We start from the raw sequence: 24,233 nt of genomic DNA on the forward strand, positions 1-24,233 counted from the left end.
AATAACAACTAGAATGATATGAAGCTGAATAATAATAATCATCATCATCATCATCATCATCATAATAATCCTAATAATAGTAATTAAAAATATATTATTATTATTATTATTATTATTATTATTATTATTAATATTAATAATAATAATAGTATTAATAACAATAATAGTAGTAATAATAATAATAATAATAATAATAATAATAATAATAATAATAATAATAATAAAGTAAACTATGTTTATTTGGATTCTCAGTACAGAAACACGCACAAACACACACACACACACTCTACGGTACAAATACACACAGTAATGCTTACATCGAAGCACATAGCTTAACACACAAAGATAACAGCACTGATATTATTCTACGCAATGTCACACACATTCACACACATAGAAACAAGCGTCACAGACGCCTGCTGACTCCCACGTCAACACACATCTGTTTCCTGTAGGAGTTTGAGAGTGGTGGTCTCAGGAGGAAGGGTCCTCCCTGACCCCTCTCATGACTCATCCTATTGTTCAGCCCATCAGTACTGAATCACCCCTCTCCCAAATCATGAGAAGCTGCGCAGGAATGTTTTACTCTTCTGACCTCTCCTTCCTCTCGTTGGGACGTCAAGACTAAACTCAGCCCCGGGCCTTCGGTTTGTTATCATTTCCAGTAATCCCGCTGTGTTAATTGCACGAGGACGGATCGCACTAAAGCCAAGGATCTGTAGCTTTTAACCACGAAGCACAGAAACCAATATCTCCCAGCAGAGAAGCCGACCGAGGCATCACTACTAAACTGGTGGGTTTTTTTTTTTCCTGAGTAGATTTAACATAAGGATGGCAGATAATCCACGGGCCCTTCATCAGTAAGAAGATTAGACTTTATCAGAATGAATGCTCAGGGTATTCATTCTGCTATCACAAAAGACAAGACACAGGCTGTTCCCTGTGATACATGTCGTTCATTTGTTTGTTTTGAAACGCACAGCGTGCTGAAATAAGTTTGTTGAAATATGTGTGTATGTGTTTCGAGACAGACAGACAAACAGCCGATCGATGGACATTGGACAAGCCAGGCAGACATATTTCATCTTATAATTAAGTTGTTAATAATGCGTGGCAGGTATATAAATCATGCCAGTGGTGGAAGTACTCAGACCTTTTTCCTCACAGTAAGTAAACGTGCTCTTGAAAAAGTGGAAGTACCACATTGCCATTTCTACTTTAGTAGAAGTGTATCGGGACGTTCCCTTAAATTAACTTAAAGCATGAAGAGTAAAAGAACTTGTCATAACCTGTGCCCTGGTTTTCAAGCCTTATACGGCATGAAGTGCTGCTGTACTTTTTTCTTTTTTTTTTTTTTCTTACAATTTACAAAAAAACGGCTCTCCAAAATGTCTCAGACGCCCACCCTAACCCCAAAACCAGTAATCAAAAGTCTTGATAGGCAATTTGTAATACTGTAGAACACTTTTTTTTTTACCTTGTTTTGTTTTGTTTTCTCTATTATTTCTTTCAAAAAGGGAAACAAGTTTACTTTTTGTAGAAATGTAAGTTTTTACCGTTTATTATTTCTTTATTTTACTACTTACTCCTTTTACTTGTATTTTTTTTACTCTTGTTTTTTTTTTTTTTTTTTTTTTTTTTTTTTAACCACGTTAGAAATGGAGTGGGGTTAAAAAAATAAAATATAAAACACTTACTTTAAAAGTCCGGAAAGTCCGAAACTGAATATTATTTGAATAAATACTGATACTTGAACAATGTACCTACGTACAGTAAAGTACACGCGCTCCGTTACGCCCCGCCGCTGGACGCAGCAGGCCCCGCCCATCCCCTTAGCCCCGCCCCTGAGGGGGTCTCCCCCGTCTGAAACGAACCGGGGCGGGGCGGGGCGGGGGAACCGTCCGGTGACGTCACGGCGCCCCTCCCACCCAGCGCTTCATTTACATTTCCTACGGGCCCCGCTGCGAGCGAGCGTGTGTGTGTGTGTGTGTGTGTGTGCGCGCCCCAGCGTACGGAACAGTTTTTTTTTGTTGTTTTTTTTGGGGGGGGTGGGGGGGGAGCGGCGGAACCGTCCGGAACTGCACCGAGAAGTGATGCGAGCGCGTGACAAACCACTTCGTGACGTTTGTTAAAGCACCGGGAGAACGGGAGTGGGAGAAGTCGCGTGCGAGGGGGTCGACTTTGAGGTAAGGTGTGTGTGTGTGTGTGTGTGTGTGTGTGTGTGTGTGTGTGTGTGTGATTTCACGGGCGCACTAACAAAGCGGCGCGCGTACTGTCTGTCCCGGTCGGGGCCGCGTGCACTACTACAACCGTGCGTGAAAATCACTTTTCTAAAGGAGGGGGAAAAAAAAAAAAAAATGTTTTTTTCTTTAAACCGCAACATAACCGGGGCACCGTAGAGGAACCGACCGAGGTGAGAACGTGTCACGTCGGTAGTTATTGTTCCGTTGTTTCCTTTTGTTCTCGCGCGTGACTCTCGTGCTCGGGACGGTTGGGCGCCGGGGATGAGTCGCCCGTGGCTCTCGCCGCGCCGCGTCTCCGGCGGGTGTCAGCGCCGTTTGTTGAATTGGGAGCGATCGCTAACGGGAAAGACGCGGAGGGGGTCGGAGGGAGCGCGGTGTGTGTTTTGCAGCTTTCCGAAGCCGTATTTGTCCGGTGAGTCGTGGCTGGAACTCACGTCGCCGGACGCGGCGGTGCGAGGTCACTGCAACTCCCATCCAGCCCGTGACTGGAGTCGTCTCTGGCCCGAGGACTGTGTCTAATGGCCGGGATGCACATGTCTGCTTATTATAGGGATGTGGGGGTGATGGATTTTAAGAAAAAACAAACAAACAAACAAACAAACAAAAAAAAAAACGAAAAACCAACAGCAGCTTGTGGGTGATGATGCGGGGTGACTTTGACAGTTAAGGCGCCAGCATTGTTCCTGTCATTTTGGGGGTCAGTGTCACGGTTCAGAAGCAGAATCAGAATCAGAATCAGAATCAGAATAGTCTTCATTGCCAAGTAAGTTAACGCGAACAAGGGATTTGTCTTGGTGTTTGGTGCATACATGAAACATAAGTGTAAAACGATAAGTAAAATATCAGTGAAATATAGAAGAATATGTAAAATAACCCCTTTTTTTAATGCTGTACTGTGTTAATGCAGGTATGTGCAAATGTTCAGTAGGTTAGGGTGATGTGTTTATGAATGAATGACACCGGTTGGTCCTCGTTGTTCTCGTGATCAGTGCGGCGGGGAAACACCAACGGAGTTTCAAAACACAGATCACACACAAAGCCTTTATTTTTTTCTTTTCCTTTTTTTTTTTTTTCTCCCTCCATCCCAGCAGTGTACACACACTGTAGGATTAGAAGGGACGGGCAACCGCCCCGATTGGGATTTTTAGCACACGCTACAGTAGCCGAGACCTCGGACTCGAGGATAACGTCGACCCCGACCCGACATTCTAGTTTGAGACCCATCACAGAGCCTCTGACCGTCTCAACCCAACTAAAAGAAGAGAGATTTCCTTGCGATTCTCTCGACAATGTCTCTGGGACTCGAAAATCTCTCAAAAGTCCTTTGGTGTATACCAGGCGTAACTCGCGCGTGTGTGTGTGCGTGCGCCATTATCGAACGTGTGTTTGGTCGTGCGCAATCGTTTGCTCCGCCACAAAAAAGCAATTGCCACAGACGGCTGGCGTCAAACTTGTGCAAGCCTCAAACAGCGAGGTCCAAAAACAGGCTGCCACTGTGACGTCAAGCGGGGGGGGTTGGATGTGTGTTTTGTAGGTGGAGGTGCAGCTACGGCTCGGAGCGCGGGAGGAGCCAAGCGCTATCTCAATCCTTAACTCCTCCGTCATCGGAGGTGTTTGAGGAAAAGGGGCAAAGTGACAAAAGACGGATGATATGAGTGAGTGAGCCGCTCTGCCTCAATCTAGAGCCAAGGCGGGTTGTGTGTGTGTGTATATATGTGTGTGTGGTGTTGGTGGTGGTGGTGGTGGTAGTGGTGGGGCGGGGGCTGCGGGGTAGGCCCTGCACTGGACTGCACATGTGTTAGTCATTTGGAGTGGAGTTTGCTCAACCATTTACATCTGTTTTCTGATCTTTGAACTCCCAATCACACCCCCCCACACACACACACTCCCATTCCTATTGTGTTCTCTGTGTCTTTTTCCCGTTGGTTGAAATACTGTCCACTGGGGTGAGTGTGAGTGTGAGTGTGAGTGTGAGTGTGAGTGTGAGTGTGAGTGTGAGTGTGAGTGTGTGTGTGTGTGTGTGTGTGTGTGTGTGTGTGTGTGTGTGTGTGTGTGTGTGTGTGTGTGTGTGTGTGTGTGTGGGGTCATTGACAAGTTGGCTTCCACTACAAATTTTTCGTGGGCTCATATTTCTTTGTTTGTGGTTGTCTGTTTAACTGGCAGCGACATGAGAGTGTTGGGGGTATTATCTCTGTCAGTCCTGCCAGTCCGTCTGTGGACAAAACGCTGCTCCTTACTCAGCAGAATGCACTGAATAGCCCAGACTAAGCCATAGCCACGCACAGTACTACAGTATGTAGGTGTGTGTGTGTGTGTGTGTGTGTATGTGTGTGCATGCGTGTACGCGTGTACACCTGTGTGCGTGCGTGCCTTTGGCCTCAACTCCCTTAATACCGTCTGACCAACTTCATTTTTTTTATGCTTAAAAATATAAGTACGGGTTAAGGAAGCATTGATCTCCTTTGTTAAGTGCGGGCTACTTGGACAAAAATAAAAAGTCTGAAGTCAACTTTTTTTTTTTTCAATGTTTACTTCTTCCTCAATTTGAACAAAGAGCTAGGTCTGATTTGGTTGTTTGTTACGCCGTCCGCCGAACGGGTTCTGTGTTTTTTGCTCGTGTTTTTCATACGCCGACCTCATTGGACTGAAGCGCTCTCGTTCCGCGTAAACATCTTCCACGCTTCAGTGAGCTGATTCCCCGGTTCGGCAGCATGGGAGTGTTCTTTGCAGTCGCATTTTGTTATTGGTTTTGCTATCTTCACGAAGATAACTCTGCAACACTGTTGCTCTTGTTGTGGACTGGGTACGCCCAAATACGAGGTGGTATGATGAAATACAGCCAGCGGCGATGAAATCCCAGAATGCATCAACGGCGCAGCAGACATAATGTGTTGGCTTTCAGATCACGATAACAGTATTCAGGTATTACGTTTCTTGGAAGACAGTCAGTATTCGGCCCTCTCTGCAGAGACAGGTCTTGTATTGGCTTTAATCAAACCCATAAGCGATGTAAATGTTATAACAGGATTGGTAACACTTCATTTTGCGTTGTTTGATTGTACCCTGGATGCAATTTTTATTAACTTTCTCCATATGCAATAGAGGGAAGATCAATAATTGCATCCAATATGCAGCGGAAAAAAGAGAAGGGAAAATGATGCCTCATCGATTCAGTAGGTTCCGCATTGAAATCTCTTTATTTATTTTTTATTTTTTATCCTATTATGCAGGAACCTCAATCACAATAAAGTGCCATTGCCGGGAAAGCAGCTCTTCTGTTAGTCTGAGAATGGATAACCGAGACAAAAACATATATATACACGTCCTCTCTGAATACCTTCTTCCTTACAGAGCTTGTTAGGTTGAAGTATGGAGAGATTGGGAGTCCGAGCGGCATGAATTGGATTAAAGCTTCTTGGTCAGGCTGAATCAAGACATACGATCCCGTCCTATTAGAAAGAAACTCAGGAACGAACGCCCACAGAAGGACAGAGCCACATCTCCTTCCAGTCTGAGGTCGGCTGCAGTTCCACAGTATGTCGTTATAATTGCTTCAGAAAGTTTCATCAGGCCATGAAACCCTATGATTTCATGTTCTCCCCTTTGGTATTTTTAGCAATGCGTGCATGCGTGTGCACACGTGCACAAATACATATTTTGTGTCATGTCATGAATAAAAAATCAGAGGGAACAAAGACCTAGTGGTTATGTTACTGGGGTACCGGGTGTGTGTTTGTCTGCGTGTATTTCTTTGTGTGTGCGTGTGTCTCTGTGTGTTTGATCACTCAGCATTCCCATGTGTCCGTCTGTATGGGTAGATGGTCCGGCCGCTCGCAGTAACAGTTGTTATTGGGCTGTTTTTTTTTTTTTTTTTCTTCTCATGCACCAGGATATAAACAAAGGAGAACCTCCCTAATCCTCCCGCATGAGCCTTCCAACCAGTGAGGAATAAGCTCACAGCTGGGCTCAGCCAGTAGAGGAGGAGTGGGGGGCGTGACTCCCCCTCTCCGTGGAGCTTTGCGAGGAAAAACAGCGGCGCCTAACAAAGCTCTGAACCTGGAAAACAGAGCAGACACCACAGCCATAACAAAGACTTTTATAGCCGAACGCCACTTCGCACTAATTGAACAAAACAAGATCAAAAACGTGTCGCTCCGGGCGGGGTGCGTTGCGCATGGGTTATGGAGTTGAGCGCAGAGCAAAGGTTAACTGTATAGCTGCTGTCTTTTTTTTTTTTTTTTTTTTTGGAATCAACCCTTTTGGGCGTTTTGTGTCCTGGTCCAAAATGCATCTGTTCTCATCAGATCCATACGTGTCGTATACATGAGCAAGTGTTGCCGCCAGGTGCAAAGTGGGGGGATCGGTAGGAACTAGTGCAGCCTTTGTTTAGGCGGTGAACAGATGACCCCAAACTACCACACGCACACAAACCCAGAGTGCAGGGGCAGGTGCTGCTGACTTGCTGAGGTTGTAGTATTTTTTTTTTTTTTTTTTTTTAAGACAGGTGTAGAGCAAATCCTGTCGCTGCCATTCAAAGTAGGAAAAGCACATGGCGACACCGCTGCGTTGCGGTGTGCCGACGCGCCCGCGCCCTCCGCGCCTCGCCCAGCGTGATAACTGCAGATTCGTCACATTCCCATGGGATGACTCAGTCGTGTCTATACAGTTTCAAGCAGTCCCATTCATTGCCTCCCCCCGGGGGCAGCCCCGACGTGCAGCAGCAGGAGCTCACGCCAGCTTGCGCTGAATTTATCAGTCCGACCGCAACACAAAGTCTTTGTCCGTTTAAGGTTTAAAGTGCACTAGGACACCAGGGGTATGACAAAAAAAAAACAAAAAAACTAAGCTCAACCACTTAACTGAGTTACTGCAACAGACGTGATGATTATCCGTGGAAGATCTGTTCTTTGCGTTTTGATTGGCTTTTGTACGTAATCTTCACACGCAGATATACGATTTGTATAAGATTTAACAGGATTTGTTTCTTTGCCTCTATTGGATACAGGGAGATTACGCAGTGATCAAATCCATATCATCTGATCCTGTCAGTTTGACCTCTCTCTCTCGTTCAGTATCGTAGGTTATTGACGAGCATGATATCGTCTGAGCCGCCTGCCTCGTGGCCTGATCCACACGGTGAAGTTAATTTGTGTTTTCATGATGTGGCGCTGCGTCGGTTACAGCTGTTAGAAATAACAGGTTCTTTGCATTTCTTTTTTTCTTTTTTTGGGTCAATGTGGTCGAAAGCAGGCGATTTCGGGCGGTTAGATTGCTTCATTTTGGAGAGATGTTAGTTTCAAGTCCCCGAGTAGCCTTGATAATAGTGGCAAAACATGTGTTCTGACTTTGTAAAGTGCGCTGTGCCGTGGACACATTAGTAAACATTTGGGACCGTTAATGAATGCACTTACAGATTCCCACAGTGCTCGGTTTCAAAACGCCATCATGAGATGGTGGAGTCCAGAATTAAGTGAGAATGACAACACAAGAGTTTTGGGTTTTTGTGCATTACGTGTGTCTTATGTTCCTGTGTATCCTGACACTGCGGAGCCCGGTTCTCCCTTAATGACATCAAGCTTTTAAAGGCGTTCACTCCAAATTGCACACACTCGCACACTCAGAGCCTGGTGGTGCCTGATTGTACACATACATTATAGTTGTGTGTGTGTGTGTGTGTGTGTGTGTGTGTGTGTGTGTGTGTGTGTGTGTGTGTGTGTGTGTGTGTGTGTGTGTGTGTGTGTGTGTGTGTGCGCGCACATCATGCCTTGGGGTTGCACCCCATTCCCAAATTCCCACACCCCAGCATTTCCCCCAGTGATGTCATATAACGTTCTCTCAGGGTTCAGTAGTTGACGTGGCCCCCAGAATTTCCCTGACTCCTCCTCAGACCCCCGCTACTCCCACGCAGGAAACATAAAACAGACCTCAACCCTCCCGAATGTCAACATACTCCAGCTTAACCGCTCTCATAAAATATCCAGTAGTCAACAAAAATGTTTTCTTCTTCTTTGGTCAAGTCACGAGTCACCAAAACATTGGACGGGGGATGGGATATTGACTGGATTCAATTGGTTGTCTGTAGATGGGAGTATTTTCTGAGGCCACTCAGGTTACAATTTGCCGCTGGGGTTATTGAAATCTGGCAGGTGTTCACACACGGTCGGCTTGTTTGACCTTTGGTGAGCTTAGGTCTAATCATTCGCCGAGGCAAATATGGCCAGATACGAACATTGTGGTTCTGCGGGTATTGGGAAGTCGCTGCGCTGCTGATTGTTTGTGTGTATGTGCCTGTCTTCTCGTCTGCGTTTGAGAATCAATATGGACACCTGCCCGTGAATTTATGTCTTTTTTTTTTTTTTTAATATTGTTTTATTGAGGGATGTTTGTCTTTTGTCTTTTGCGGGAAAGAAGCTTATTGTTACCAGAAGGGCCCCTGCCCTGCCCCTGCCCAACTCACCATCCCCCAGCATCTGTCAGTTAAAAGACCATCGTGTGTGTTAATTAGGCCTTTTCTGTTTATGACGGAATGACCACTTCGTTAACACACAGACTAGGGCAGTCAGAACCTGTGTGTGTGTGTGTGTGTGTGTGTGTGTGTGTGTGTGTGTGTGTGTGTGTGTGTGTGTGTGTGTGTGCGTGTGCGTGTGTGTGCGTGTGCGTGTGTGCGCATGTGCGCAGAGATGGAGCAGGCGGGGTCTGGGGGGGTTGCTTAAGGGGTATTGATGACGCAATTTCCCCTGAGGGGTGGACCTCCCATCTGTGAGTGTGAAACAACAGATTTGTCCCAAGGAAAGCGAGAGTTAACCGGAGGCAGAGAAAGGGGATTGGGGAAACGGTGTTTGAAAAGGTAAATTGAAGATGTTAACCCGGAGCAATGTCTTACACTTCTCAGATCTTTTTGACGCTTAAGTTTTCAACTGCCATCATGAATCGTAATGTATTCTAAGCTCCGCTCCTTTGTGCCAGACACTGTGCAAAAAAAGAAAAGGACTCCTGGCTGACTAATGACAGATTGGGTGGGGTCTGGGGACAGACATGACGGTAGCCAATGATGGCCAAATGGTCGACCCCACCCCCTGCAGTAATGTGGACAACGTACTGTGTGTGTGTGTGTGTGTGTGTGTGTGTGTGTGTGTGTGTGTGTGTGTGTGTGTGTGTGTGTGTGTGTGTGTGTGTGTGTGTGTGTGTGTGTGTGTGTGTGTGTGTGTTGCGGGGCATATTAGGTCAGATGGAAGCAGGTTACCAGCTGCTCTTTGCTTCGTCACTTCCTCTCTTCCTCCCTCTTCCTTATTAGAGTGACAAGAAAGTCAGAGCTATTTAGTTCCTCGTCATTTGTGAGTGTCAAAGGCGAAATTCACATTTTTTTTCCACCCAGGCCTTATTAAAACGTTGGTTGGTAGAGGAGACCGATACTGGCCTTCCTAGATGGTCTTCCCCATCCCTCGTCATTAGTGTTTCTGTCCATCTGTGCTTATGGCTCAGAGTGTAGGGTGCATTTGATGCTTGCATTATGACAACACATGGTCTATTTGAGATGGCTCTGATGGTCTTGGGCGTTTGCTTTACGTACTTTATTTTTCCGTTGAGCACAAACCTTAAACGCGCTCGAATGGGGGATTTCTGACTTTCATGTTTTTTGCTTCAACTCATTTCAGTGAAGATGTAACAGTGCGAGTTTCGACTTAAAAACAGGGGATTTCACGGCTGAGATGATCTCATGAAGCACATGTGCTGACCCACTCAGCAATCAAACAAACTTATACCCCTTTTACCACTGCACCAAAAACCCAAAACACAAACACACCGGAAAAGGGGCGTGTCATGGTTCCAGTGTGATTGGGAACAGAACAGTAGAGGAGACAGCAACTTAGACAAACAACGACATGAAAATGTAAAACTTGAAAAAAACAAAAAAAAAAACAATTTTGAACGGTATGTCTCCTGGCAATGGGAAAGGTGTCAATCGCTTATTTTTAGCAGGTTGACCCGGCTTTAGAAAACCCGGGTCATCTCGCTTACTTTGGTGTGAAAACAATATAAGTCCCACCGCTACAGTAGTTCCTGTGTGGTGTGGTTGGTCCCACATCTTAAGCATGTATCCAAAACCTAGTAACAAGACCTCTACTGTGCTCAGGGTCAAGGACATGGACAAGGAAAAGGGCCGTTAGCTGCTTCTGATGATGGAGGATGGTAATGCCATCAACTATGGTGATGTTTTCGGTAATGTTGTCATTAAAACACTAGGTAAAAATCACATGTTACAGATTTAGGTGTGTGTGCGCGTGTGCGTGTGCCTGCGATAGGCGAGTGCAATGCAATCTGGGAACCTTTCATCTCCATGACCATAATTTAGTTAGGTGTAATGCAGGCTGTTAGGTAACACTCTGACACACCATACTACAAAAATGTTTTTGATCATCACCCAAACAAAATGCAATCAGCTGCTCTTTCAGACGCCAAGCCTTGAAAAACACTAATTATATTTTTGCTTATATTTTTGGTTGACATTGTTCACAGAACCTCAGGCCTTGATTGGAAGAAACTTTCCATTTCCTCCAGTGTGACTTTTTAACATTTTCTCACTATTCAATGGCGTCTGATTGGATGTTTGACCCGTTAACTGACATGTAACGGGATATGAGATCACAGTCACATACGGGTCATGAGGATGGCATTCGGAGAAAGGAGTAACAGAGGAGCACTGTTCCCGGTTCGAGGCCCCTTCTTTCTCCCCGGGCCGGTCCCTGGGCCCTCTTTTTGTCATCTCTCCACCCATTCCACCGATCCTCTTCTTGCATTGTGGGTGAAGGCTTAGGCATTTAGGAATGTCCTGAATGCTGAGTCTGTTCCCTTGGAGACAAGCCTTTTATGGAGCCTCATTAGGTGTGTGTGTGAATGGGTGTGTGTGTGTGTGTGTGTGTGTGTGTGTGTGTGTGTGTGTGTGTGTGTGTGTGTGTGTGTGTGTGTGTGCGTGTGCGTGCACGCCTGTCGTTTCTGAACTTCAGAGGGTGTACTTGTTAAGTCAATAAACAAAATTTAATTTTAAACGGGCATCCTTGAACAGCGTGAAGTGTGTACCTTTTTGTAATGCATGCAATGGCCCTGCCATGTCCCAGTCCATCGTATCGTAGAGGGACCTGAAAGATATCGCCGTCTGATCTTTTATGGTCATCCCGCCCAAGTATTTAGCCATATTTTACTCCTGTTACTAGTGTTGCCCGTGAACGTGTTCACAGATCTGCGATGGCTCACATAAAACAATGCTAAAATAATAAATAAATGACAATGGTGCGTGCAGAAGTGGTCTTAAGTGACTAATTAGTCGTGAATACGGTCTGGCTGGTATCTCTCACCGTCATTCCCTAAATCTTATTGCTGTTAGATGCCGGTCGAAATTGAAAAAGTACAACTAACAGGTACAGCGTGTGCTCCTATTCAAGGTTACGGGACTCTTTCAACTCCCTGTGTCACTTCCCCTGTCCCTCGGGGCGTACAGGAAGTAGGAGCAGATGTGTAAAGCTAACAGACAGTTTCACAACACGGCCAGCTTCTTAAGTTCCTCTACCCCCTGCCATCCGCCGATATGGAAACCTCCTTTGATGTTCCTGGCAAAACAGCACACGGCTGCTCGCGCACCGCTTCATTCCCCCAACCCACCACCGACGGCTCCTCACGTACGCAAACACCGGGCAGCACCAGTGGAGTACACCGTATCACCAAAGCGGTTGATAAAGGAAATACAGTCAAGTCGTAGGGATAAAGTAATGATTGTTACTATGTCCCTCCCAGCGTTAATAACACATTGTGGATAAATTCCACTTTCATGGTGTTTGCAATAAGTGTAGCTAATCTCCGTGTTGGTTTTGGTTGTTCCTCGCCCTGTGCCTCGGTTCTGCAGTAGACCTACATGCGGCCACGCTGCACATCTGGTGGCGGCATCTGTTATGTAACCGCCACTCTGCCTTGCAGGGTGTGAGAACAGCGACCTCGAGCGGTTCCGTAAAGTAATTACAGTTGTTGTTGTTGTTGTTTTTTGGTGCGTCTGTTTGGTTTGTAAAAGCGCGTCTCTCCGCGGTGGTTTTATTTCCTCGATTTCGTTTCTTTTTCTTTTTTTTTTCGGCTAGCTAAACTATCTAAGTTAAGAATATTGAAATCATCAATTATTATGCTCTATCCTGTAGCGCAAGATTTTGACTGAAGCGCACATAATGTGGTTGTAAATCCAACCCCGACATGGTAAATGTCCTAATAATCTGCCATATATCTTCACTGGGTGTTCGTCAAAGACGAATGGTGAATATCACGACTATCTGGCATTATTTCCGTTTAAAATGTTTGTGTCAACTATACATTTGTTGGAATTGAGTGCAAGCAGAGCGATGAAAATGTGTATATATAAATAAACACACCATATATAAATAACATGTATATGTCTGTATATTCATTTATTAGTGAAATTAACTCGTTATATGTGAATTCTCGTCCCTCCGTGGGTGGGGGGCGGAGAGACAGAGATTTGGGGGCGTATAATACTGAGCGGGCTCGTTTGAGATAAACGCTCCTGATATGTCCAGGCACTGGAGTCAAACCCCGGTTGGAGACGTGTAGGACTCAGCTCTTCAGCTCTTCAGCTCTGCGGGGCAGGATTTGGGGAAACCTAAGTCCATTGGGATTCAGAAATATCCACTTTCTGCCCTTGACTTGAAAGTAACAGCAGAGATGGCAACTATGTTTAGATACCCGGTCTTTCCTCATCTGCAGGGTGAGTTCACCAACACTTTTGGGTGCAATGTTTGTAATGATTTAAAGGTTAAACGGAGTGTTATGCAAATTGTATGAGTATCATATTATGGTATCGGACTATAGTATTTGCAGTAAGTTGTTTCTGATGAAAAGTATTTGGGAAAGAAAAGAAAAAAAGTGTCGTTTTATTATTATCCAAAAACCTGATTAGTGAAGTACAGTGACAAAGAAAACCAAGCCATACACTTATATTCACCTTAATGTTGTTGCAGCACAGTACTACAGACGTGTGTATTCTGTTTATACTCATCAATAACTTCAATCAATAATTTGATGGAAAAGTACAAATAATTATTGGTTTGTGTGTTACCCTTTAAAGCACGCTTTTATTGCATCCAAGAATCATTGTTTTTGCTAGAAGGTTTCACCACTAAGGTGTAAGGCAGAATTGTTTTCACTATTTGCATAATAATTCAACAACAAAAAAATCTTCATATATTAAGGGTGTTTATCTTTTTGCTTTTGACTCGAATGTTATTTGGAAACGGCAGGACTGAAATCAGGAATGTTCCTTGTTCTCTTGGTGTGGAACAATTATGTAATTCCAGCACTGACTCCCCAAATCAATATGTGGATCAGACTAAATCTCTGGGCAAATGCTGCTGCCAGATTTTTAAGCAGTACGGTTGTGTGAGTGTGTTTTCCTTTTTTGGGGTGGTGGAAGGAAAAGTGCATTTTTGTAACAGAAATATAATCGGGAGTGTTGCATTTGCTGCTTGGCCATTGGATCAAATAATGAGTCAGTGTGCTTTCACACACTGTAGATATATTTTGGTTGAACCAAGTTCTCCTCTCCTGCCTGTGTACCTCCAGATCCGTGTGACCCTGGTCTATCTCTGTCCGCGAGGAGGAGTGTCATGGCGGAGCCGGACTACCTGGAGGGAGACTGCGATGAGCTCATCAAGCCCAAGAAGCTTATCAACCCGGTCAAAACGTCCCGCAACCACCAGGACCTGCACCGGGAACTGCTGATGAACCAGAAGAGGTCTTCCTTCTCTCTTTATCTCTTTTGAATTCCTTTTAATTTCTCCCCTTCATCCGGCCCTGACGCACATGCAGGCTTTTTTTTTTTATTATTCTGTCCCTCTCTTCCTCCTCTCAGCACACATGACTCATGCGGCATTGGTATATTAGGAAGAAGCCAGACTTTTATTTTGTTATTTACAGTCACTGGAAGAGCCCTGCTCTTGCGCCGCATTCTTATACCACGTACAGTATTTAAATGATAAAAGTGGCCCTAAAGTTTTCCCAAGCCATCATGACAGGGCAGATAATGGATTTTTACTCTCAGGTGTTTACTCACTGTTGTTTTTGATAGAAACATATTTGCCTCAGTTGTTCCTTATTTGAGGACAAGCCACTGCATCACTGTGACTGGCTCTAACCCCAGCCTCAGAGCCATCCATATTATGTAAAACTTGGAAACATAAAGCTTTCATAGGAATAATTATATAAAGTATTCGGCGCGGGATTCCGTCACAAATCTCTTGCGAAAAGGAAACTTGGATGCACTGCTGGTAGTTTTATCAGGATCCAGGCCCACTCTCTACTCAGCATGAACATTTTTATTGGAATAAGAAGCAATCTCAGGCAGAGGTATTGTCTTTATTGTTTAGAAGCAAACAGTTTAGCTCGTTTCTACATTTCTGAACAATAAGGAACCTTTTTTTCATAAACAATTCAGTTGTTGCAGTGGACTCATGGAAGTCGAGGTCTCTCTCCAACTTTGGAGAATTTTGGGAGTTAATAAAGGAATCCAAGAAATTATTGATTTGGTAGCGTTGTCACTTTATAGGTAAACGTGTGTGTGTGTGTGTGTGTGTGCGTGCGTGCGTGTGTGTGTGTGTGTGTGTGTGTGTGTGTGTGTGTGTGTGTGTGTGTGCGTGCGCGCGCGCGAGAGAGAGTTACCAGCACACAGTGGCATCCTTAAAAAAAATGAAAACGCAGTATTTTCCCCTTAACGGACAGTGAACTGCTGCTTTGTGTCAGAGCTATAAATAAACCTAGATGCACGCATACACAGACACGCAGTGTTGACAGCTGTTACATCACAGCAGCGATGCTCTCTCCTAAGCAGGTCAGCGCGAGGTGCATTACAGGGATGGAAACATTGATGGGGGAGAAAAGGGGGCGGAATGATCATATGGCGTGAGTCCCAGTCTGAGGAAGGACGACTCACTCGACTGCACCCAGCGGGTTCATCGGGCCGATAGGCTTGTTTTGACTGGACTCCGTTCTCCACCGGAGAGCAGGGAATGCTTCCCATCCCGGTGGATTATTCACGGGGAGCGAGGGATGGAAGGAGGCGAGAAAGAGAGAAGAGAGGAAGAAGGACGGATAGATGGGTGAGGGGGAAAAAAAAGGAGTGTTATGTAAGCGAGATTACAACACTCTCTCTCTCTCTCCCTCCCTCTGCGATCCACGATGTGGTGTCCCATCCTATGCGCGCGCACACACACACACACACACACACACACACACACACACAGCAAAGCGTGCACGGATTGCAGACACGGCACACACACACATACCAGCAGGCAGTTGTTTACATACACCCTGGTTATTAGATAACTTCCTAGTTAGCTGGAGGGCGTGGGTGGGGGTGGGGGTGGCAGTGGTCTCTAATTATGTAACTGTGCCAGCGGTTGGGAGCGGGGGAGAGCAAACATCTCTGCGGCCGCTATTGCTCCGGAGTGACCCTGACTCTCTACCCTCCTCGGCCCGGCCCGGCCACGTCCGACGCCCTCCCATCTGCCGCGGCTCTGAATGCTTTGATAAAGGCCCCTCGGAGCCGCGGAGAGCCGGGGCATTTCGCCGCCACCGTGATTTAATATGCAGTTAATGCGCTGATGGACTTGAACTGCCACTGGCCCCAGGAACAAAGAGTACTCGGTTATGTAATCGTCAAGGTTTTATTCAATAAGGCCTTTTCAAGCTGAGAATTTGTCAAGTTAAGCTGCTGTCGTGTAGGAGGAAGGATGTTTTCTTTGATGAACAGACTCGCATGATAACCAAGTTGGAGGCGGGGCGGGGGCTCACATTTGGCAAACCATTCTCTGGCTGTCGCCTCTCACCCTGCCTCTCTAATCCATTGCAGACCTTGCTGATTTTCTAGCTCAACTAGTGTCTTTGCAATCCGTCTTGGAGCGTTGCTGGCTTTTTTTTCTATCTATTTTTACTATCACAAGTACTCTCAAGCCCTATCCTCAGACTGCAACACTCCACGGGTGAAATTTGTAGGAGTTTAGTTACATAATTGTTTTATTCAACGCCTCAAAGCGAGGAACGTTGACACTGTACTTTGATGTCCTCTTATTTTTTTTTCAATCTCATTGCCTAATTTCACTAAATTGGTTCCCATATTAAAGATGAATGCATTAATGAATGGATTTCCTGTTATGTAATACAGTATATAGAAATATATAATTTATTGTGTGTTGTAACTTGCCTGTAAAAAGCAGGAACCAATTGTTTCATTATGAAGGATACAATTATTTCCAGTGCTGTCAACCAGCTGAGACTAACAAGACTGATCTCATTTGGCCTATGAAGCAAGATCACCCCAACATGTCCTACGACCTACATGTCCTTGGATTGACTTTGGGGTTTAGAACATTTGCCGAATGATGTAATCTGACATCCTCTTCAGTGGAGTTGTGTACTTGAGACTTACAAGCACTCCCCGGGCGCGTCCACGTACGCTGCCCACTGCTCCTGGCTGTGCCCCCGGAGGAAGGACAAGCCAGGATGGGTCAAAAGCAGAGGAGCCATTTCACCGGCCACCATCAAGCATGTGCATGTGTGTGTGTGTGCAAGCATGTGTTGTGGAGTGTCGTGTGATGATTAAAGACTGTTTCTTTCTTTCTCTCTGTGATCGCTTCCTAACAGGGGCCTGGCTCCCCAAAACAAACCCGAGCTCCAGAAGGCCCTCGAGAAGAGGAAGAGGGATCAGGTCCTGAAGGCCCAGAAGGAGGAGCAGGAGGCTCACAAGAAGAGGAGCGACCTGGAGATCGAGCTGATGAAAAGACAAAAAAAGCTAGAACAGGTAAATAATGGCAAAACACTGTGATTCATTCATCCCCAACGATTGGGAAAGCAGCTGAAAAATACTGCATATCCACTAATAATGGATACCAACCCCCACCCCACCAACAGTGAAATGTCTAAATTAACATTAATAAGAGCGAAATATGCAAAAAATCTTAATTTAACTGCAGCATGAATTCATTTTTTTGTAAGATGATACTCTGTAGCTCTGTGGCGTCTGTTATTTTTTGTATCATAATAGACCCATCCAGGTTATCATGCATGGTACGATGTGCATGTTCCAAGGCTGGGTGTGCTGAGATAACGGGGTAAAAGGCAGGAAGTCTGGGAAAAATGTCTTTCTTTTATCTGCGGTCGAGGTTTTACTTGTAAACTGAGCTGATGTGTGATTGTCATCGTTTGAACGCACCCTCCTCTGATCTCTCTCTAGTTGGAGCTCGAACAGCAAAAGGACGAAGAGGAGCAGGAGAACACTCCCGAGTTCGTCAAAATGAAGAGCAACCTGCGGAGGACCAAGCAGGAGGCCGACGGAGATGAACGTACCACCTAGAGGGGTGTTTGGTTTTGTGTGTGTGTGTGTGTGTGTGTGTGTGTGTGTGTGTGTGCGTGTGCGTGTGTCAGAGAGAGAGTATGTCGGAGAGAGTTTGTATTTTTGTCCGTGGCGCGCGGCGCGACCAACCGTGGCCCGAGAAGAGCTTCCCGGTTTGCACCGACCCAGCTGTTCCTTCTCGCAGTGAAAAGAGAGAGACTTTATAGACTAAAGACCTACAGGCCCGCCCGCCACAGACCACCAGGACCCACCTCAAAGTCCCTCACACTCACCCAGAGGCGGGAACTTAAGCAAGACACGTTACCTTTTACAAGGCGCTCAACCAGGGCAATCCAGACTCCCAACGGGGAGAAGGAACACCATGCATACTCATACCGGAGCGCGCTTCTTGTCCCGACTCTTCACTATAGTCACACCAGAGAAATCTGTACTTTTCTGTTTGTTGTTGTTGATGTCGTCATTGTCGTCATTGTTGTTTTGTTTTCATCTTCAGAATCAAATGAGGAAAAGTGGACACTGGATGGACTCTTGAAGCTTTGTATTATAAAGCCAAACTAATGTGCTTTTGTTATTTATGTATGTAGCTTTTAGCCCAGGTTAACGGAGCAGACTTTTAGTCCTTTTTCAAAATCATAGTTTGTTTCACAGATTAGTTTTGTGAACCGAGAACAAAACAAATGGAGTGTTTTGATTGTGTGAAACACTTTTATAATTATTATTATTATTATTACAAAACATGCCATTTCCTCAGCTAATGCAATTTTGAGCAATACTAGAACTCCTAGGTGTGGGACTGGTCTTTTCTTTATATATTCAGTTGTTTTTGTATGAATAAAAGTATTACTAAACAAATGATTTAAATTGATTCAAAATGGGTCATGAATTGTTTCATTTATAGCCCTGCGTATATCTCTTAGGCGTTAAAATGGTACTGATAAACTTCTTTAATCTTTGCCTCCACTAGCTTAATAAAGTGGAGCCTTCAAGGTTCAAGCGCCCTGGAGGGCTGCAAAGTAATGTAGAAATGTCTGGTTTAGATTTGGCAATACTGCCACAAAGCTTTTAACGGCTGTGTCAAAGTATGTGTATAGAAAGGCCGCGCTAAGAGCCATATATTCTAATCTCCTCAGCTCTATGCCCAACAGAATTGGTTTCAACAAGGCTAATTTGCATACCCACATTTTATCACACCCATAAACCCATAAACCACCCTATGTACAAATGTTATTTTTGGTCATATAGCCATCAAGGACGTGCGGTGTGATTGTAGTCCCGGGTCATAACACAAGATAACACTTTATTAGTCCCTAGGGGGGGAAATTCAGGGATTGCATTGGGACTACCAACACAACTGTAAATTAAATAATGTGGGATTACCACAACATGTAGCCATATATATCAACCTGTCTTCAACTTTGGATAAATACCGAGTTAAATGGCAGATAGGACAGACAAACAGGCAGACAGAGGGATTGATATAAGAGCACGACTTGCTCTTTGCGGTCTGACAGCTGAACATACAGAGGCACACCACCAGGTGGCGACAGGCACCAACCCTCAAAACAACAGGCACCGCCCACTTTGACGGGCCGTCGTTATCCCACGCGCCTCGACAGCACGTTGGCCTGGAGTTGCGTCATCACAGTGCGACAAACATGGCTGCGTGTGCGCTGCTTCGCCGCTTGTCTTCCAACTTTTCAGCAGCTTTGCCGCCACTTACCCGCCCCGCACAGCCTTCCCCGTTACGGCGGACCTCGACAGCCTACTTCCACCGATCTCTCGCAACTTCTAGCCGACTAGCCGCAGGTATTTACCCGCGGAGGTTGTTGCGAATGCGTGGGAATGTAGGCAGGAGCTAATGTCAAGGTTAGCATAGTTAGCTGTTAGAAATGACATACGGGTCCTTTTAAACCGCTCGTGGGAAGGGTGTAGGGCGGCACGATATTGACTTAATCCAAGTTCGCGATATTTTTTAACGATACCGATTCTTTTGACGACAATGCGGGGGTGAGTAGTGTAAGACGTATAAACACAAGAACTAGTTGAGATCAAATCTGTAGTAATGTGGATATTATGACCAAGCAGGGACAGGCATTGATTAGAACAGGCAATAAAGTTCAGAAAACTGCATTACTGTACTGTACCGCAGCCATTAAGATAACATTTGGACATGAGCAAATCCCAGATATGTAGTCTTGTATTTCAATACTGATATATCACCCAGCCCTCAAGTTTAGCAGTACACCGTGATTATAATGTAAATTCTAATTACATGTAAGTCTCTTTTGAATTTTCTTGCAGCGCTCAAATTCACAGACAAGCACGAGTGGATCAGAGTAGAAGACGATGGCCAAGGAACGGTCGGCATCAGCAACTTTGCACAGGTAACGATCTCCGTGGCGGTGTTGCATAAGAAGCTTAAGTGAATTTGTAACCATACATACACCGATCCGCCACAATATTAAAAGCACCACTAATAACCACTAATATTGGGTAGGTCCCCTCGTGCCGCCAAAACAGCTCTGACCCGTGGAGGCATGGACTCCACAAGACCTCTGAAGGTGTCCTGTGGTATCTGGCACCAAGACGTTAGCAGCAGATCCTTTAAGTCCTGTTAGTTGCGAGGTGGGGCCTCCATGGATGGGGCTTGTTGTTCCAGCACAACCCACAGATGTTCAATTTGATCCGACCCTAACCCCGCCCATCTACCTAATGTCGAAGAAAACGTGATTCATCAGACCAGGCCACCTTCTTCCATTGCTCCATGGTCAAGTTCTGACGCTCACGTGCCCATTGTAGGGGCTTTTGGAGGTGAACAAGGGTCAGCATGGGCACTCTGACCGGTCTGCGGCTACGCAGCTTCATACACAGCAAGCTGTGATGCACTGTGTGTTCTGACACCTTTCTATCATAACCAGCATGAACTTTTTCAGTAATTTTTGCTACAGTAGCTTTTCTGTGCATCGGACCAGACGGGCTAGCTAGTCACCGGTTCACCGGTTGTCCTTCCTTGGACCACTTTTGGTAGGTACTAACCAAGGCATACTCTAGCCCAAGATGCTCTGACCCAGTTGTCTAGCTATCACAATTTGGCCCTTGTCAAAGTCACTCAGATCCATGCTTCCTGCTTCCAACACATCAACTTCAAGAACCGACTGTTCACTTGCTGCCTATTATATCCCACCCCTTGACAGATTCCATCGGGATGAGGTGAACAATGTTATTCACTTCACCTGTCAGTGGTTTTAATGTTGTGGCTGATCGGTGTATACTTTGATGTCTAACTTAATTAGGTGTCATCTGATGTTAATTCATCTGTTTGCTGTCTCGACATTTGCAGGAAGCTCTCGGCGACGTTGTTTATTGTGGACTGCCAGAGGTGGGCACACAGCTGGCTCAACAAGGTATAATGGACGTAGAAAACTAGTGTAAATAACTGACTTTTAGCCTTATAAATGTAACTTCATAAACAACCTTTTTTGAGTTTAACAGACCTGGAAAAGTTGACTGCCACGAATTGTATTTGACTGACAATTATTTTTTCAAATGAAAAAGCACTTTTGCTTTTTTTTTTAAATACGCTGCTCACCGTTTTCCTCTTGTGGTTTTTTTATTTTCATAAGGATTTTATTTTTTCCCTTCAGAGTTGCTAACCAAACTCGACTCCCCAAGTGAAACCTTTTTTTTTAAATACCTTTTTATTCTGGTTAGGTATCTTGCCATTTATTATCATATAATTTTAAAAGCTTGTGACATCAAATGTATCCTTTCTCAGATGAATTTGGAGCACTTGAGAGTGTGAAGGCAGCCAGTGAGCTCTACTCTCCCCTGACTGGAGAAGTCGTAGAGATTAATACACTACTGGCAGATAACCCTGGTCTGGTCAACAAATCCTGCTACAAAGATGGTAAGCCTACAGACTCAAATATGCACTGGCCAACCTCGATGTCTCCATTGACCCTCATTCCGGATAAAGTCCCATACTTTGAGGCCGTTACGCACGGAATAGCGTGCATTTCAGGCCACAATTCATTGTGTTGCCACATTTTAAAAGGGAGATGATCAGGGAAACATTCATGGATGTTTCAGACCTGCCAACCTGCACGCATTTTGTGTACCAACTACGCAATTCTTGTTCAAAATACGCAGGTGCAAAATGCCAGCTGAAACTACGCCAAAAAAAAAAAAAAGTTATGTGGTATGCATTGGTCGGTTTTCAGCTTAATCTGCCATGACTGGCGATCAGTGTCAGATATATTTTCAGATTCTGTGCCAGTCAAATTTACATGCCCGATACTGCGCTCATGCACTGTGCTGTAAAAATTGTTCCAGTACTCAAACCCGATACCAACGTAATGTAACGTAGATGACGCTCAAAAAAGAGAGCAAAAGAAAGCAAATGTTGGCTGTTTGGAGGTACTCCAATGTAAACAAAGAAGATGATATAAATTATTGATTTATCGCCTGACAGCATTCCAACATTGTGCAGACTGCGTAGCGATCACTGTCACAACAAAGCTCCACTCATGATGGAAAGTTAGACTTTTTTTTTTTGAGGCTCAGTCCTTAACGAGTGACTCAGTAAAACGAGTCGTTCAATTGGATTTGAAAGTTGGTTTTATGCACGGTGAGAGAAGGAGGACTTCCAGTGAACAAGAGTGGGAAGAGTCGTTCATTTGAACTTTGAACTGGACATTTCCATGTTAGTTGTATGTTGTTTCCTACAAAAACTCAGTGAGAGTTACAGGTTGAATTATACTGAAACTTGGTGACAGTTCCATCTTCTATTTAATTGGACTCAGACAGTTTCATGTTCTATTATTGTTCCATGGTGAATAATGAACAATAATAAACACACAGTGTCAAAATCAGCAATCTTACTATTGTGGTAACTGAAAATTGCAGCGATGGTCCATCTGTGCAGCTGTCCAGTCACCTGAGTGTGAACAGATCGCAGGATGTATTTGTCATTGACGTACAGCAGATTCCAAATCGGAATCTGCAGGTCAGACTTTCTCTAGTTGGTAAACATGTTCAGTAACTTTACGAGATGATGCATTTCAAGGGGTATGATATTAATTACCATACTATGGTTAGCTTGCATACGATGTGATTATCCTTGTTATGAAGCGGCTACGGTGCGATGGAGTCATTTAGCTGCAGTCAAACACCACTGAGACTCCCTGTTACACTATTGTGGTGCTCAAAATATTTTCCTAAGGTTGGCAGGTCTGATGTTTAGTAGAAAAACATTTAAATCCCCTTATTATGGAAATGTTTGGGATTTGTATACACACACACACACACACACACACCTTTGAAGTACTTGTGATAAATCCCAAATCATGATTGTGCCCAGCGATACTTATTTTTCTTTTTTATTTGTGTTATTTGCATGTCTCTACAAAGGATATATTAAACATGATAATGATGCTTCTTACAGGTTGGCTGATGAAGATGACCATTGCGAAACCTATTGAGCTTGATGCTCTCATGGACGAGAAAGCATACGAGAGGTACATCCGCTCCATTGAAGACTAGGCTATCTCTTCACAACCTGTGAAATGCCCTCTCTCTCTCTCTCTCTCTCTCTCTCTCTCTCTCTTTTTTTTTTTTTTTTTTACCCCCACTACTATCGGTAGGGACATGCATAGAGATGTGCCTGTGATTGTTATGACCCAGTTTCTCAAGATGAGGTTCCAGCTCAACAGTACAGCACTGTTAAAGTTAGAAATCTCAATCTACTGTTAATGAATGACTTTAGGGGACGTGTCAACCCATATCGACAAACCATCCAGTGTTGAGCCCATGGGGTGGATGTAAGTGTTTGATTCCAGTGGCCTCAAACTCCAAACTTAAGAAACGAGAGACTGTTGATTACAGGCGATAGATCAGTATACAAACATTTCAACTGAGGGACTGTGAATTTTCATTATTGGGGGGGGGGACCTGTATGAGCTGAACGCCTGCTTTAGGATTGATGTAATTATTGTTGTGGGTCTACAGAAGGCATGGACTGAAGCCTCAGTGTGGGAATGGGACATGTTAAGTAGAACATAAAATAAAACCCTTTTTGTTTTGTGTTTCTTGATCGATGTTCACTTTCTTTTGCGGCGTAACATCCTGACGCAAAGTGGGCTGTATCAGATAAATATTGATGTGTAACTCATGTTATAAACTACATTGTTCACATTAAATAGTGCTAAAAAGAGGATATATGCTCGACATTGTGTCACAGGTAGCAGTAGAAAATCATTTGCATAAGAAAGTCACAAAATATTTATGGAATTTCCATAGGAAATTGAGTAAATACGATTCCTGTAGGAATCAGCTTCATCCATAGAAACTGTTCGTTTCAAGTGTGTTCAGTTAAAAAAAAATCTCTAGAAAATGACAAGTTAAAACTTATTTTAAACCTGAAATGATGGTTAAATGCTTGTAAATAAGTTAATATCAACACCTGTACTGCATTCTTCCCCCTCTACCTTCTCCCACCTGATCTCTGTCATATGTGAGGTAACAACTCCTCCAGGTGCTATGGAGAACTTGTCTTGCGTGGAGGGATGCGTTAATCATAAATAATAAGTGTG

General features: G+C 44.5%; 2 protein-coding genes across 5 annotated transcripts; both read left to right on the plus strand.

Moving 5' to 3' along the window:
* Positions 1–653: 653 nt before the first annotated feature.
* Positions 654–18,504, plus strand: fam107b (family with sequence similarity 107 member B). Of its 4 annotated transcripts, none has more exons than XM_080003090.1 (4): positions 654–793; positions 13,860–14,031; positions 16,935–17,091; positions 17,524–18,504. In XM_080003090.1, the coding sequence occupies exons 2-4, from the start codon at positions 13,904–13,906 to the stop codon at positions 17,641–17,643; spliced, it is 405 nt and encodes a 134-aa protein (XP_079859216.1). In that variant the 5' UTR covers positions 654–793; positions 13,860–13,903; the 3' UTR covers positions 17,644–18,504. The 4 variants fall into 4 exon arrangements, with proteins under 4 accessions (XP_079859216.1, XP_079859215.1, XP_079859214.1 ...); XM_080003089.1 differs by lacking the exon at positions 654–793 and adding an exon at positions 2,063–2,186; XM_080003088.1 differs by lacking the exon at positions 654–793 and adding an exon at positions 3,881–3,898.
* A 789-nt stretch (positions 18,505–19,293) lies between these two features.
* On the plus strand, positions 19,294–23,734 carry LOC307232206 (glycine cleavage system H protein, mitochondrial-like). Its single transcript, XM_080003126.1, has 5 exons — positions 19,294–19,449; positions 19,945–20,027; positions 20,984–21,047; positions 21,419–21,550; positions 23,087–23,734. Exons 1-5 carry the CDS (start codon positions 19,299–19,301, stop codon positions 23,182–23,184), a joined length of 528 nt encoding a protein of 175 aa, XP_079859252.1. The 5' UTR covers positions 19,294–19,298; the 3' UTR covers positions 23,185–23,734.
* Positions 23,735–24,233: the final 499 nt, after the last annotated feature.

Source organism: Zeus faber (assembly GCF_960531495.2).
Source record: "Zeus faber genome assembly, chromosome: 6".
Lineage (NCBI taxonomy): Eukaryota > Metazoa > Chordata > Actinopteri > Zeiformes > Zeidae > Zeus > Zeus faber.